The following is a 14477-nucleotide window of genomic DNA, read 5'->3' on the forward strand; positions in this document are numbered from 1 at the left end:
AAATATCACATACTGCAACTACATGATGATATTTCAGATGAAGTGACTCATGAATAGAACAGGTCTGACTTGAGGAAAAATGAACCATGTGAAATCAATCAACAGTTCGTTTTTTTATTTTTATAGTGTCATCTTGTCTGTATATAAAACATTAATGCTTGGAAATGTTAATAACACATTTATTAACTGGATGTGCCTCATACATTCATGTAAACAACAGATTGATTGTATGATTTGAATGTTAAAGAATGTTTTATAAGCTCAGAAGATAATATATGTATGATTACAGTAGCTTTTCAAAGATGATAAAAGACTTCAGTTCTGTGGCAGAGGAAAATGCTATGTCTCTCTCACTCTCTCTCTCTCTCTCTCTCTCTCTCGGTGTTGTGAAATAGCTGTGGTGGGTCACGGTTTCTTAGGTTTGGCTTTGGGGACCACTTTGACAGTGGCGGACACTGATTTGGCTCCTTGCAGGTTCTGAGCGGTGCAGGTGTATGTCCCCTGGTCCACGTCCCTCACCTCGTCCACCAGGAGGACAGACTGAGACTGCTGACGAGCCGCTCCTCCGCCGACCGGAGTGACGCTCTCCTGTGTGTACAGAGGCCTCCCGATCTGCAACCAGCAGAGGCGCTCCGTTCAGAAATACACACATACCCCACAACAGGAAATTACCTCTTCACTAACAAGCCATTCAGTTTATAGCTTACATATTAGTGATCCAGTAGACCTGCATGTTCTACAGTCCATAGGTTGGATGCCTCTTAACTGATAATGAGCTAGCACACAGTAAGCTGTAAGGACAGAGGGTGTAGACCACCTGTACGGATCCTTTGTGTAATTTGTTTCACAACCAAACTTCAATTCATGTTTTTCATTAGGCTACATGGCTCAATACTGATGTGTAGAGAATTAATAAATGACTTATTAACATTTAACCACGTAAGATAAAGCCACTGAAGGTATATTGTGTTATCAAGATGATAAGCTTAATATCTCTGTCTCCAGGAGTGCCTGACCTGCTGTCCTGGGTAGTCCCATGTGAACTCCACAACCACATCCTGTTCTCCCACCACACTGCAGCTGACACGCAAGTTCTCCCCCACAACCACCTGACTGGATGAGGCCTGGATCACTGGAGCAGGAGGTGCCATGGGGTCTAATGGAAAACGAAGTTAAAATGTGACAGAAAATCAATAAATAACTACAGTACCCTCGTCAAGTAGCAGTACTACGTGATGTAAAAGTGTACATAATGTACATAAAAAACTACCCAATGACAGTAATATGAGTGCTAATAAAAATATTCACACGTATTTAATCTATTTGTTTGTTGGTTGGTTTGTCTGGAAGCAGGATAACACAAAAACTACTTGATACTCCTGAAAGTTCGAGGAGGGATGGGGCATGACCCAAAGAAGAACACATTCATTTTGGTTTGGATCTGGATCAGATCATATCAAGCTGAACTCGTGATTGAAATTATGTGTTAATTTTGAACAGTCAATTTTAAGAGCAGGGGACAGTGCTGCTCCAATCATCTCTATCAGACATTTTATTATGCATAAGTACGTCAATGATTGACACACCATTCAAATTGAAAACCATTTCTTCTTATCAATGTTGTAAATCTTGTTATTTTGTAGATTAGTTCCGCTTCACGTGGCATCTATTACACTTCCATCCGTCCTGGGAGAGGGACGTGGCTCTCTCTGAGGTTACTAATATTTCCCCCCTGTTAATAGGTTTGTTTTTGGTAGTTTTGCTTCACTCTTGTTTAGGGTTAAGGGCAGAGGATGTCACATCTTGTTGAGCCCTATGAGACAAACTGTGATTGTGATTCAAAATAAATTAAATTTGATTGATCGATGATTGATAAAGTCTTGGCTGAAAATAAAGTGGAGAAAAAGATTCAGTTGAAGTTCTGAGCTGGAAGAAATATCCTGGTGATCCTGAAAGTGTATAGGTTTTCAAAAAATGAAAGGAGGTTGACTTCAATGGCCTGTTTGCATGATAATAATGGACCAGTAGTTATAACACTTCTTACAACCTTGAGTTAGACTGACTGGTCGCTCTGTGACTCAGGTGTGATTGTGATCATCTGCTCTTTTAGCCTTTTGTTAGTTTGGTTGCCTCTTAGTTTTCCCTGCTGTCTGCCTGATGCATTCTGGGATTCCTATGAGCTATGTCTGTGAACAAAAATCAGCAGGTAAAAGCAACAACAAATACAAGCATATCTGAAAAGATGGACAACTCACAGTTGACATAGATGAGCATGTACTTGGTGGAGCTCTGCCTCAGGTTGCCCAGACTGGCAACACAATACAAGGCTCCAGCGTGATAAGGCCGGGGTCGGTGTATGGTGTAGCCTTTCTTGACATTAAAGGAGATCTCCTTCCCGTCCACCGCCACCTCCAGAGGTGGAAACTCGCGGTGCAAAGACACTTTGGCCTCCGGTGACGTCACCTGGCAGGGGAGGACCGTGGGCCAGTTGGTTCTCAGCTGAATCGCCTTATAGTAGTCCGATGATGGAACAAATAGCTCCTGTGGGTCTGGTTGATACAGAACATGAAGATATGGCAAATTGACGATAAGATATCACGTGGATGTGAAAAGGCTTCCTATCAAGATGGTGGTGAAAGGGGCGTGTGTCTGCATCAATAAAGTTTATAAATAGTACCAGGAAAGAAGACGAAGATCTTGATAGCTTTGTCGTACTCCTTCCTGCAGTCTGTGTCTTCGCAGTACATTGGGTAGCAGGTGTACTCCCCTGTGTCTGCGCCAGTGGTGTTGACTAATGTCAGAACGCCGTATCGCTCATGTTGGACAATCCTGTTGAAGCCAAAACAGGACCAAGTCAAGGGACATACAGAATCTCAATCGGATTTATGAATCAATAAAAATGGAATAGCATACCTGAGCCTTCCTTCATCATCCTCCTCCAGGTATGAGGGGACGCCCCACTGCACAGGTTTGCCCCTGCACCTCAGCTCCAGAGTATCTCCTGTCTGCACGCTTATAGTCTCACCCACCTTCTTAAACTTCCCTCTGTTTAGCACCTTCACGTGTTAGATACAAAATCAAACAGTTATACATGAAATCCCATAAATTGACGCACCCTTGATGTCGAAGGTCTTGCGTATATGAACTACCTGTGTGAGGAAGGCCTGTGCCTTGGCAGCAGGTGTGGCTTTGGTCTTTGGTTTGGCTGTTGTAGTGCTGGACCCTTCGTTTGTTGACTTCTCTGGTTTGTTTTTGCTCGGCTTGGACTTCCTCCCCGGGCTAGCCTTCTGCTTCTGGGCATCTTTTTGGCAATAAGCTACACAGGGTTAACAGTTCGCAAACAGTGAGATGGCAGTGGGTGGTAACACTATGATTTATTTTATCAGATGGTAACTTCTAAAGTAAGCCATGTCATGCATTAAGCCATCTTGGTACTTCCAGGAACACATGTTGACAGAACGGCTCAGCAAAGGGAAATAAAGTCACTTACCCAACTCGACGATTACTGCACAAATAAGCAGAGTGCAAAGCAGCAGCCTCCACTTTGATCCATACGAGTTCACCAGAGGCATGATTCAGTGATGAGTGAATAATCAGAGGGCTGTACAGATTGTTAGTTCACACAGTTCAACACAGAGAACGCACTGCAGAAACCAAAGGAGGGAAGGAACGACAGAGAGAGAAGAAGGAGGAGGAGGAGGAGAGCCGAGCTTGCAAAGTGAGCCGTCAGCTGTTTACCAGAATCACACAAAATTCCTCCTCCTGAGAGTGGCATTAGTACCCCAAATTCCTCCTGACTGGCTCAATGGAGGCTTTCAAGCCTCGCCGGACCAATGAGGGTCCAGAGGCAGAGGCCCCAACTGTGTGGAATCGCGTTGCCTGTTTGCTTAGCTGCTGGACTGGAAGTGTGCGAGGAACGAAAAACACACCACCCAGCCCAGATGGGGGCAGTGGGCAGAGGGTAATTAGAAAGCATTTGGTGCCCAATAAACCTTGTGTTCTGACACTAATGTTTTTTTTACAGGTTGAAAAAAACACAAGCTTTCAAGGTCACAGCTTAAACCAACTTTAAAAAAAACATAACTATCCACTGTAAAAAGCCTTCAGAGATAAGTAACACACACCATCATTTTCTAATTGCCCCCCATGAATGACATGTTTCTGCAAAGGAAAAGCTATAAAAGGGTGAACAACGCAATCCTTGATGTTTCAGGGACCTCGATTTAGAACATGACACAGGTAAGCTGTTGTGAAAGGTCCTTTTGTTCCCTGTGAACTCTGGGTACTGAGCCGTCTCTGGCACTTCATCCATGAGATTATAAATGTGACTTGAATTTATTTTCCTTTCTTTTATCAATAATGCTCTGTAGATGAATGAACTGCAGACTGCCTTAAAGGTTGGATTATTTCAATTTTAATTAAGGAATACATTTATAACAAATAATTACAAAAACAAGCAATTTTCATATTTACACTTTGAAACAATACGTAATTAATGAAGCGAACATTTAAACTAACAAAATATTACATTTCACAAATAGGACGTCATCAGTCTCATGGTATGAATTTATATGTAAAAAAAAACACATTTATAATCATTATTACGATTGTATAAACTTGAAATGCCCATTTATCATTTACAATTGATATGAAAAGTGTAAACGTGTTGATTATATGTTATGAAATACTCTGAGCCATTTTAAAACATGGGGGTAGGTTTACATGGCTGTGAAGCTGATACAGGATACCCATACAGGTAAATGTGATAAATGTAAATGTGCAGAGAGGTTTAATTTTCTCAAATCTGTGCCTCCAGATCTGTAATGACTCATGCACGCGTAGCCCAATTCCCCCCTTGAATGAATCAAAGGTCTGAAAATATCACATATATTACAAACGCCATCTACATATATGAAAGTGTGTGCGCACTCAAATTTAGCAGATTTGCTTTTTCATCCTTGAACACTGTACACCTGTCACCCTGTCCCCCTCACACTGAACACTGCAGAAACAGGTCAGCAGCAGCAGATCATATTTACAAACTTTAAGCCCAGTTACTCACTGTAACATCTGAGTCAGACTCTCTTGGCTCCACACAGGCTCAGAATTTCTCTTCTTTAATGACGTTTGGGTTGAATGAACTGTCTTCTACGCCGCTGACCGTTTCAATATTCACCTGGCGGCCCGAGAGACGCTTCTTCTGAACGCTGTTACGAATCCCGTAGCCGAAGTAGATGACTAACCCTGCGCAGAGGACCGAGATTGGCCATTATATTCATTACACTTGTTACATTTCAGTATATGACTCCATTAAACCCTTCAAGCTGAAATTGTATCTTACCCACTAACATCCATATGGCATATCTTAACCAGGTGTCTGCACCCAACTGCACCATCAGGTAGACATTGATGAATGTGCTCACTATCGGCAGAGCAGGAAGGAGTGGGACCTATGAAAGGAGAAAAAAGGTGTAGTGTGTAAGACTTTTTCGAGATGGTTGAGTGGATTGGATGGATCAGTTGAATGTTGGATTGGTGTGTGGTTGGATAGGTAGAAAGCTAGATAGATATAAAGAAAAAATCCAACCGCAATGAATATAAAGATATAGAGCGTGCAAGTGTGCAATTGGTTAACAATAATGTGCAGTTCTAGTTGACTGAGCATACACAATTGAAAATACTCACCATAAAAGATGCCTTGGTTGGATTCTGTGGGTGCCTCCAGATGAAGAATAAGAGGAGCAGCACGCTGACGCCGAGGATGCAAACAAGCGCCACACTCCATGGCTCCACACGGGACAGAGCACCAAGGCCCAGAGACAGGGTGACGCACAGTCCAATCACACACGCAACTTCAGAAAAAGATGAGATAAACGAGAGACGTCGGTTTGTGGGCCAGAGATATTAAAGATACTAGATCAAGTGTTTTACTTTGTTTTACCTGCGGTAACGGTCATGTAAGTGACTGTTCGTCCAGTGGAGGAGTTAGGAAGTGATGGAGGCCTCAGGAAGCTAGTGTTCGACTCTTTGACCTGCAGGTCTGTTTCTTCAGATGGACTTGGCTGGTACCTTGTTTGCAAAGTGAAATATAGGATAAAAACAATATGAGAATTTTTAAGCTCAACATTCTCTGTAAAGGCTGCAGGAGAATAAACAAATCATTTTCTACCTCAGTATTAAAATGCATATAGCCACGAGGGTGTAGGCAAACAGTGTCCCGATGGACATCAAGTCCACCAAGGCCTCCAGGTCAAAGAGCAGAGCCATGATGGCTAAAGAGGAAGACGAAACAGAAAATACAGAGTAACTCCCAAGTTCATAAACCTCACTACATGTGCACAGACCCTGAGGAACAGCTGGAACATCTGTACCTGCCACAATTCCAGATGATATCGTAGCTATGGCGGGGCTGCCTTTGGCCGTGACTTTGGTCAGGGGCCGGAAAAGCAGGCCGTCTCTCGCCATTGCAAAAAGCACCCTGGGCATTGGGAACATGGATCCTAGCAGACTGAACACACGAGAAGAATATAATGAATGATGTCAAATGTCCTTGTGTCCCTTTGCACACACGTAGCAGCCCTGAATGCTTTCCAGGTTTTGCATGAAGTTTTTTTTCTGAGTTAATGTTGCTGCGACAGGAACACACTTAGTTAGTACCTAGAACTCAAGCAGGGATTTTAAAAAGGATCCCTTTATTTCAACATCATGTGTGATGGCTCTTTAAGTCAAGTAGTCAAGTTTATTTATATTTGTTGATGTAGTCGTTGGTACAGTTACTGCTGGCTGTACTATTTCCCCCTAAACTTGAAATAATAAGGCACATTTTAAAACACCAAAGTTGAAATTGATGTATAATAAATAAACAGGAATATAGGAATAAAATTCAATAGAAATAAGTAAACAAAATGCAAAAAAGTGAATAAAAAACAACCAAGAACAGACAAAAGCTTGAGAGAACACATGGGTCTGCAGTTTAAACACATCTGCGGAGGTGAAACCAGTCATTTGTCAAAAGGTCAAATGTTCCAGAGTTTTGGAGAAACACACAATCACCTGAACATGAACATTTCATTATGACTCCTCATTCTTTCCTGACTGTATCCATCTAATATTTCCGTATCCACATGTGTTCAGATGTGGGTCTCACTTGGTTTTCATTGGATATATTGGTTGGTGATGTACAGTATTATAAATCACACGTTACCTAAATGTGTTCGCATCAATGTGCTGTTAGGACCAAAGTGGTTTGACACCACCAGTGTCTTCCTACCTGGTGGACAGGGCACAGAGGGATCCCACTGCCACGACATATTTGGCGGGAGCCCAGCCGACATACTCGAAGGCCACAGGCAGAGGGCTCTTCTCACTGAGCAGGTAGTAGGGCATCATCAGGGTGAGCGCAGCGGACACAGCAAAGTAGGCCACGAAACAGATGAGCAGTGAGGCCACGATGCCAATAGGGATGGACTTCTGAGGGTTCTTCACCTCCTCACCTGTGGAGCAAGATACCAAGAAGTCAGTGACTCTTTTAATGTTGGTCCTTCTTCAGCTGCTTGTCACATATTTGTTTGATAGTTAATAAAAAATCTGCTTGTAATGCCTGTGTATTCATATTGTTTTGTTAAGTTGTGTCTTTTGTTTTTGTCATGCTGTTATATTTCCTCTTTTTTTACTGTACACACTTCTAATCAAATGTGTTTATTTTAAATGTGCTTAAAACATAAACTTGAGTTAACTGAGTATCATGAGACACCAAAACAGGTATTTAGAATATTGATGTGTGACTGTGGTGAAATTTGAATGATGGTCTGCAAAGGGCCTTTGAATGAATGAGTGAAATGAGGGTTTCTGGAGCTGTCAACACCTTCCCATGGTCTTTATCATGGAGATTTAGCTCATGTTATTTATATGTGATTGTAAATAATATACACACATTTCCCCACCATGTAAGACAATTCGCTATCGCAAGAACAAAAATGCACATTAAGGTAACAGAAGGATTTTTACCATCAAAAGTAAGTTGAGGCCATACGATGAGGCTGAAAGCTTTGTAAATTCCCAGTAAATTGTCCTTTTTCTAGGAATTTATTAAATGATTCATTCATTTCTAGTCAAGTATTGATAGGTGTTTCCTTCACTGAATAGAATCCATAACATTTTGGTGGATTTTTTACATTACACAGAAAACATTGCTTGGGAATTATTTTCTGCTGTTCATTTTTGATATAACAAATATTCCATTCATCATCTCCTACAAAATACAATTAAATATTGTTACAAAGTTGGGCATACTTTTAAATTTGATAAAAATCATACTGAGCGTCAGTTTTGCTCTTTTTAAAAAGTCTTCCTCTCACCTGTGGTAGCGATGCAGTCAAATCCAACAAAGGCGTAGAAGCAGGTTGCAGCTCCAGCCAAGGTTCCAGAAAGGCCATAAGGGAAAAATCCACCGTCTCCAAATACACTTGTTACTCCAGCAGTGGAGTTCAGGTTGCTGCACAGAGGGGGACAGTATCACAATGTGGTTATTTGCAATGAGAAATAACCTGGATACTAATGCTCTTGTAATCATGTAAGACAGGGCTCTGCCTTCTGGAGAACACACAGGGCTATATCACTCTTATATTACTCGAGTTCTGCAGTGGCATTTATCAGAGCCTCTTGAGTGATCTGCCAGTTGGAGATGTCTCCCTTGATGAATCCAGCGATGATCACAAACAGCAGAACCAGGATGTTGATTGCTGTGAAGATCTTGTTGATTGTCGTTGACTCTTTCACTCCAAAGGCCAAAACACCTTCAGACGAAAAACCAAACCAAACAAATGAGGTGTATGATTTTTGGAGTACACCCTCTTATCACCATCGCAATGACACCGGCGCCTTCATTTTACCTGAGAGTAGCAAGACGAGAGCTGCAGCAAAGGCATCTGGGTAAGGTGCCAGGCCAGGAAGGCCAATGGCTGCATTTGCCTCCAAGAATTTTGATATGACGCCCCCTATGAGGTCATCAAATGTCCCGCTCCATGCCAGTGCAACACTGGATGTCCCTGCACAGATGGTGAGAGACACATGCAATAAAGCAATTACCCTGAGTCATTGTGTAACTGTAGTCATAAACAGAAAACACTCATGGTGATTTACCCTCTCATGCGTGATTCACACTTTTATGGCTCAGTCATTTAAAACCACTCACCAGATTTTTAGTGGTCATTTACATGCAATCCCATGCAGATCATAAAAAAAGGCAAATAGCATTTTGAGTTGATGAAAGCTAAATGTTCATACTTGAATAGTCAAACTTCCAATATGCTTTTTCAACGAAGTAACTTTAAGAGTCTGTTTTGACAGCTGGTAAAAGGTCAAGGAGCATGTAAAGGTCTCATGTTGATCATTTATTGGCTTCCCATGAACCAAACATGTTACATAAGAGGATAATAACAGGTTTTTATTTTCAGAGGATGGGAATCACAAGTCACATATATCAATATTAGAAAAAGACTAGGTTGAAGAAATGATTTCCTCCTAATAGTTTTGTACATGAAGACAAAGAAAAACAATCTTGATTCGGCGCAATAATGATTAGAACAGGACTAGTTCTCATATTAGCAAATGAAAGACTGTATAATCTTTTCTCAATGATAAATAATTATTGTGTATCAAACTCACCGATGACGTAGGAGAGTAAGAGATTCCAGCCGGTGATGAAAGCCAGCAGTTCTCCCACTGTCACATAGCTATAGAGGTACGCTGAGCCTGTTTTGGGAACCCGGGCGCCAAACTCTGCATAGCACAGTCCGGCAAATATAGAGGCCACAGCGGCGATGAAGAACGAAATGATGATGCTGGGCCCAGCGGTGTCTCTGGCCACCTCTCCAGACAGGACGTAGACCCCGGCCCCCAGGGTGCTGCCCACACCGAGGGCCACCAAGTCCAGGGTGGTCAGGCATCGGTCAAAAGTGGACTGCTCTCCCTCGGGCTCCAGGGGCTTTCTCTGGGACAGGCTCACCAGAACGGACTTCACCCAGCCGCACGGCATGCTCCTATAGTGGAGGGGGGTTTATATCTGGTGTGAAAGATGTTGGGAATCACACTGTGGAGGACGAGACAGGTGGGAGCGAGGGTCGCTTTTGTTGACAGAGTGAGTGGAAGGAAGAGCTGGGGGAAAGGAATGAGGAAGGACGGGTAGATAAGTGAACATGTCAGTGAATTATTGTCAGGTCATCCTCTCGGTAGAACATTTCCAAATCAAATATATCTTTTTTTACTCTAACAGTGGCCCCAGGCAAAAGGCAGATTGGAAAAATAGGACTAATAAGATATAAATGTAACTCAAATGACATGCGATACGAATATTACGACTTTAAATAAAAATAAAAAGATGAATGGATTCACTCACCTCCTCTGTGTGGTCCCCTGCCTCACAGGTGTGCTTGGAAGAGAATAAATAATAGGATTCGTATCTCCAATAAATCCCAATATTCTTTTATACGTGTCCTTCTTTATAACCCCTCTGATATGATAGTGCTGATGCCTTGACTTTTCACTGCCGCCCACAACACAGAAAACAACGCCCCTGTTCCCGGAGAACTGCACTTTACTCAACCTTTAATTCCTTACACAATTATGTTTCCCTGAACATTCGTCATTTTATTCTTCACCTGGCAATAAAATAAAAGATTTAGTTTGCAAAGTGTCCTCTCACGTCATTGGAGCAGCATCTTGTCCGAGACAATCCCTCCTCTCGGAGTAATTTGAGGTCAGTCAGAGCTAAAGGAAAAGTGGAAAGAATACAATTTAGAAATGAATGTTACACCTGTCCCCTGCTCTTCCGTCTCATCCCTCCACACTGTGCTGGGTTAAAGAGTGGGAGGGTTTGGTGAAAATAATGAAACAGAGAAAAGCAACTCACCTCTGATGACATTAAAAAGACAGTTTTTGTTTTAGTTCTTTGGGTTCTTATGTACAGAAAAGGAAAGGGACTAGTCCCGTGGGCAACTTGTAATACAAGTGAGAGCTGCTGGTTTGATAATCTTCGCATGATTAGGACTTCAAGATAATTAGGGACTTTATGTTACAGATTCTTCTATGACAATGGGAACCAGTTAAAAAGTCTGTACCAATAATAGAAACATTTTGTACACACATATGGAAGCCTGCAACTGTTTCCTCTTCAGATCATGCCCCTAAAAACTCTACTGTATGTTGTCACTGTATGTTTACATACATGTGTTGCTCAAAATCAAGACTGGGGACTTATCACTGCAGCTATGTTGGAGTTTTTCCTGCCATGTCCAATTCTCTACCTGAAAGTGTGACCCCCGCCATACTGTGAGTTAATGAAATGGTGGAGGACAAAGCAGCTTTCATGGCTTACATACATGCAGCAGGCTGCACACTTACTCTTTGAGAGGCAGCTTTCACCTTCTCATCTCCCATCAGGGGATTTGGGCTCACCTAATCCCTCCTGGCATCTACCTCAGCTGGCAGGAGGCGAGTGGGAACGCCGCCTGCATCCACGGCCAAAGTACCTTTGACCAAACATAAAGCTTGTGGCTTACCTATCTGCAGATATTGCTTCTTGATATACTGTTACCAGAAGGACAATGGGGAGGTAATAGTTAACTTTACACCAGCTACTACACACGTGCTGTGCCGATTTATGATCAGAGGGTTGATGGTAATCAGAGTGAAGATCAGTAAATAGTCAATGAAGTGTTTTTTATCGCTTTCCAGAGCACATTAAAGAAACAGCTCAGATGTAATATTGCACAACATAAAAGTAAGAGACGAAGATTAGAGCACAAGATACTGACTTGAATCTATCTGGCTTGCGGCTATAATATTCAAATAGACAGATATTTACCTTGTCCTTAGGTCCACGAGGAGTTACTGGTAACTGGTGAGTTGTAAACAGCGCACTGGTACAAAAATATCCACTCTGTTGACTCCGATGAGGGAAACATGATTTTTACTGCGATATCTACAACACAGGCCTGAGTGACCCTCCCACTCAATGGATTTACTTACAAAGTAGCCTTTCTCGCCGCCGACCACTTGGGATCATAATGTGCTCATTATTGCACTGAGAGCACAGGGTGAGAACTGTGAACCGCAAATCCTATTCAGAATGTCAAAAATGCTTTTGTGCTCACTCCATTTGTTATTTTGTTTGGTTTTCATGAGTTTTGATTCAACACTTTCAAATGTATAGGTTTGTAGCATGGATAAGTAGATGTTAAATAATGTGTATTTTAGGAGAAATGTGTAATGCTGCTGTTTTAACTATGCAAAAAGATGCATAATCAGGCAACACAGTCCATGCCATCAAGTGCAGACCACACTGTGAAAATGTAAGGTTTTGGGCTGATTGGACAATGTACAATGGACTTTTTAAAAAACTCCTGTTCATGGCGAATCAGTAGGAGGCGCTATGACCCTGAGTTAATGTTGACAAATGGAGCTGTTCAGGCCTGGACTCTGATCATGTGACAGGTCTTATCATGATCATACTGGACATCTTTCAATAGAGTGGCATTTCACTCATAAAATAAATTGTTTGTGGTTGACAAAAGTGAGTGTAAAAATCTGATAAAATAAGGTAAATGCAATAAGAGGGACCTGAATTTAAATGATTTGGAATTAAACATTTTCATAAAGAGATGAATTTCATACATTGAGGACATTCATTCTTATAAATTGAGAGCAACTCTCACAGAGATTAATTCTCATCCCTGCTCTGTAAAGTCACATTGAATATGTCTGGGGTTTCCCACGTGGCCTAAAATGTTTGTACTCCTCCCCTACAAGTAAAACACAAATAATATGGCACCATCATACACTGAAGAGCTCTGGGTACCATATCACCTTACCAGAGATCTGTGCTCCCAGAATTCCGGCTTACTTGTTGATCCTAAAGTCTCTAAAGTAGAGTAGGAGCCAGAGTTTACAGCAATCGAGCTCCTCTCCTGTGGAATCGTCTCCCAGTTTCAGTACAGGAGGCAGACCCCCTCGGTACGTTTAAGAGTAGGCTTAAAACCTGCCTTTATGATAAAGCTTAGAGATAGAGCATGGAGAGAAGGGAGTATCTGAAATTAGACAGCCACTATTACTCCTAATGGTGTACCGATATAATGTAATAAATCATAATAATAATACTATATACACAATATAGAGAGGCATATGTAGTAATGTGTTGATCATGAGATCAACACAAACCTCAGAGTGATCTCAGAGTGATCTCAGAGTGATCTCAGAGTGATGATGGGGAACAGTCAAATGTGAGGATCATACATAGAAGAACTAAGGCTGTTTGTCTGAGCCAGTTCAGACTGGTTCTGTATGTGCAGTTTGAGACAGGAATTAAGACATAGGAAACTGATTTGCACACATTTCCTTTGAAGATAAAGCAGACAGACATCACGTTTTTGGACAGTCAATAAGTAAAAAAGTTTAAAGATCAGTGTGAAAATAAAGTTGTTGTAATTATTATTTATTTTTTCAGGCAAAAGGCAAAACACATGCAACGCTTCAAAATGCATGTGCTTGAGCTCGCTCAGAGCTGCTTTGCAGTCCTAGAATTTTTTTTAATTGTATTTTACAGTTGGTACTTTTAAGGGTTTAGCAATCCTGGTTGAAGTATATATTTGATTTCATAACGGTAATATCTAAGAGCTACAACAGTAGTCAATAATTTGGTTGTCAGAACATTTCTGATTGAACAACTGATCGATCAACTCTGGAAAAAGTGTCAAAAAACATAAAAGTTCCAGTTTTTCAAATTACACATTACCATTAAGGATTGGATTACCTGATCATTCCCATGAGAAACTAAGCACAGTAAGAAGATGGACATGGAATTATTGTGTGAGAGTGTGTCTGTGTCATTCCATGCTGCTTTTGAGACACATTTCAGAGAAAACCCTTGTATTTTCTACTTTACTACATATATCTGACAGCCTTACTTAAAAGTTACTTTGATATTTTGGGATTTTAGATAGTGGATGATTTAACATGCTTTAAAAACCTATTGTCAGAGAATAACCCAGTATCCAATCATGGCTTCTGTCGCCTTACAAGAATCACAGTGTGGGACACATTTCATTTAATATAATTCTGAAAATTCATGCAAAACCTTATAGTTTATATTCGGTGATCAAATAAATGACATATTGTTCCCATCAACTAGCACAAGGAGTAAGGGTCACTCATTATTTTATGTACAATTTCTGTCAATAGATCCCTTTCACCTGAATATTACCAACATTAATATAATAAATCCTGTTGGTAGAGCCAATGAGCACTGTTCTGAAGGACTGACTTATGCAGTGTACCTCAAGCAAGGAACTATGTTATATTTTACTGTATATATGCGGTGGCCCTAACAATTTCCTTAATGGCTTTCCTGATGCGTCCAATGCATTTTCAAAGCACAAGAGGGCAGTACATAACAATTACCTTTCACTACCTCATATGGTCCC

The 14477-nt window shown here is 41.3% G+C and overlaps 2 protein-coding genes across 2 annotated transcripts; both read right to left on the reverse strand.

Moving 5' to 3' along the window:
* Positions 1-241: 241 nt before the first annotated feature.
* LOC133958438 (platelet-derived growth factor receptor-like protein) lies at positions 242-4032 on the reverse strand. The gene is made up of 7 exons (XM_062393221.1): positions 3491-4032; positions 3150-3316; positions 2914-3056; positions 2678-2829; positions 2256-2549; positions 1017-1156; positions 242-612 (listed from the first exon to the last, which is right to left on the reverse strand). Exons 1-7 carry the CDS (start codon positions 3570-3572, stop codon positions 406-408), a joined length of 1185 nt encoding a protein of 394 aa, XP_062249205.1. The 5' UTR covers positions 3573-4032; the 3' UTR covers positions 242-405.
* A 359-nt stretch (positions 4033-4391) lies between these two features.
* On the reverse strand, positions 4392-10544 carry LOC133958437 (cationic amino acid transporter 2-like). The gene is made up of 12 exons (XM_062393220.1): positions 10397-10544; positions 9667-10155; positions 8892-9047; positions 8630-8795; positions 8358-8494; positions 7271-7493; positions 6372-6508; positions 6170-6272; positions 5942-6069; positions 5686-5852; positions 5342-5450; positions 4392-5244 (listed from the first exon to the last, which is right to left on the reverse strand). The coding sequence occupies exons 2-12, from the start codon at positions 10034-10036 to the stop codon at positions 5102-5104; spliced, it is 1839 nt and encodes a 612-aa protein (XP_062249204.1). The 5' UTR covers positions 10037-10155; positions 10397-10544; the 3' UTR covers positions 4392-5101.
* Between the last annotated feature and the right edge of the window lie 3933 nt (positions 10545-14477).

The sequence above is a fragment of the Platichthys flesus genome, chromosome 8 (genome assembly GCF_949316205.1).
Source record: "Platichthys flesus chromosome 8, fPlaFle2.1, whole genome shotgun sequence".
Classification (NCBI taxonomy): domain Eukaryota; kingdom Metazoa; phylum Chordata; class Actinopteri; order Pleuronectiformes; family Pleuronectidae; genus Platichthys; species Platichthys flesus.

Excerpts from the sequence above, each read along its gene's own strand:
- LOC133958438 (XM_062393221.1), bottom strand. The coding sequence starts at position 3,572 with ATGCCTCTGGTGAACTCGTATGGATCAAAGTGGAGGCTGCTGCTTTGC. Across the intron at positions 3,057-3,149 it reads CACAGGCCTTCCTCACACAG|GTGCTAAACAGAGGGAAGTT; the intron begins GTAGTTCATATA and ends TAACACGTGAAG. Across the intron at positions 1,157-2,255 it reads CATGCTCATCTATGTCAACT|ACCCCATGGCACCTCCTGCT; the intron begins GTGAGTTGTCCA and ends GTTTTCCATTAG.
- LOC133958437 (XM_062393220.1), bottom strand. The coding sequence starts at position 10,036 with ATGCCGTGCGGCTGGGTGAAGTCCGTTCTGGTGAGCCTGTCCCAGAGA. Across the intron at positions 6,273-6,371 it reads ATCATCTGGAATTGTGGCAG|CCATCATGGCTCTGCTCTTT; the intron begins GTACAGATGTTC and ends CTTCCTCTTTAG. Across the intron at positions 5,853-5,941 it reads TTACATGACCGTTACCGCAG|TTGCGTGTGTGATTGGACTG; the intron begins GTAAAACAAAGT and ends CTTTTTCTGAAG.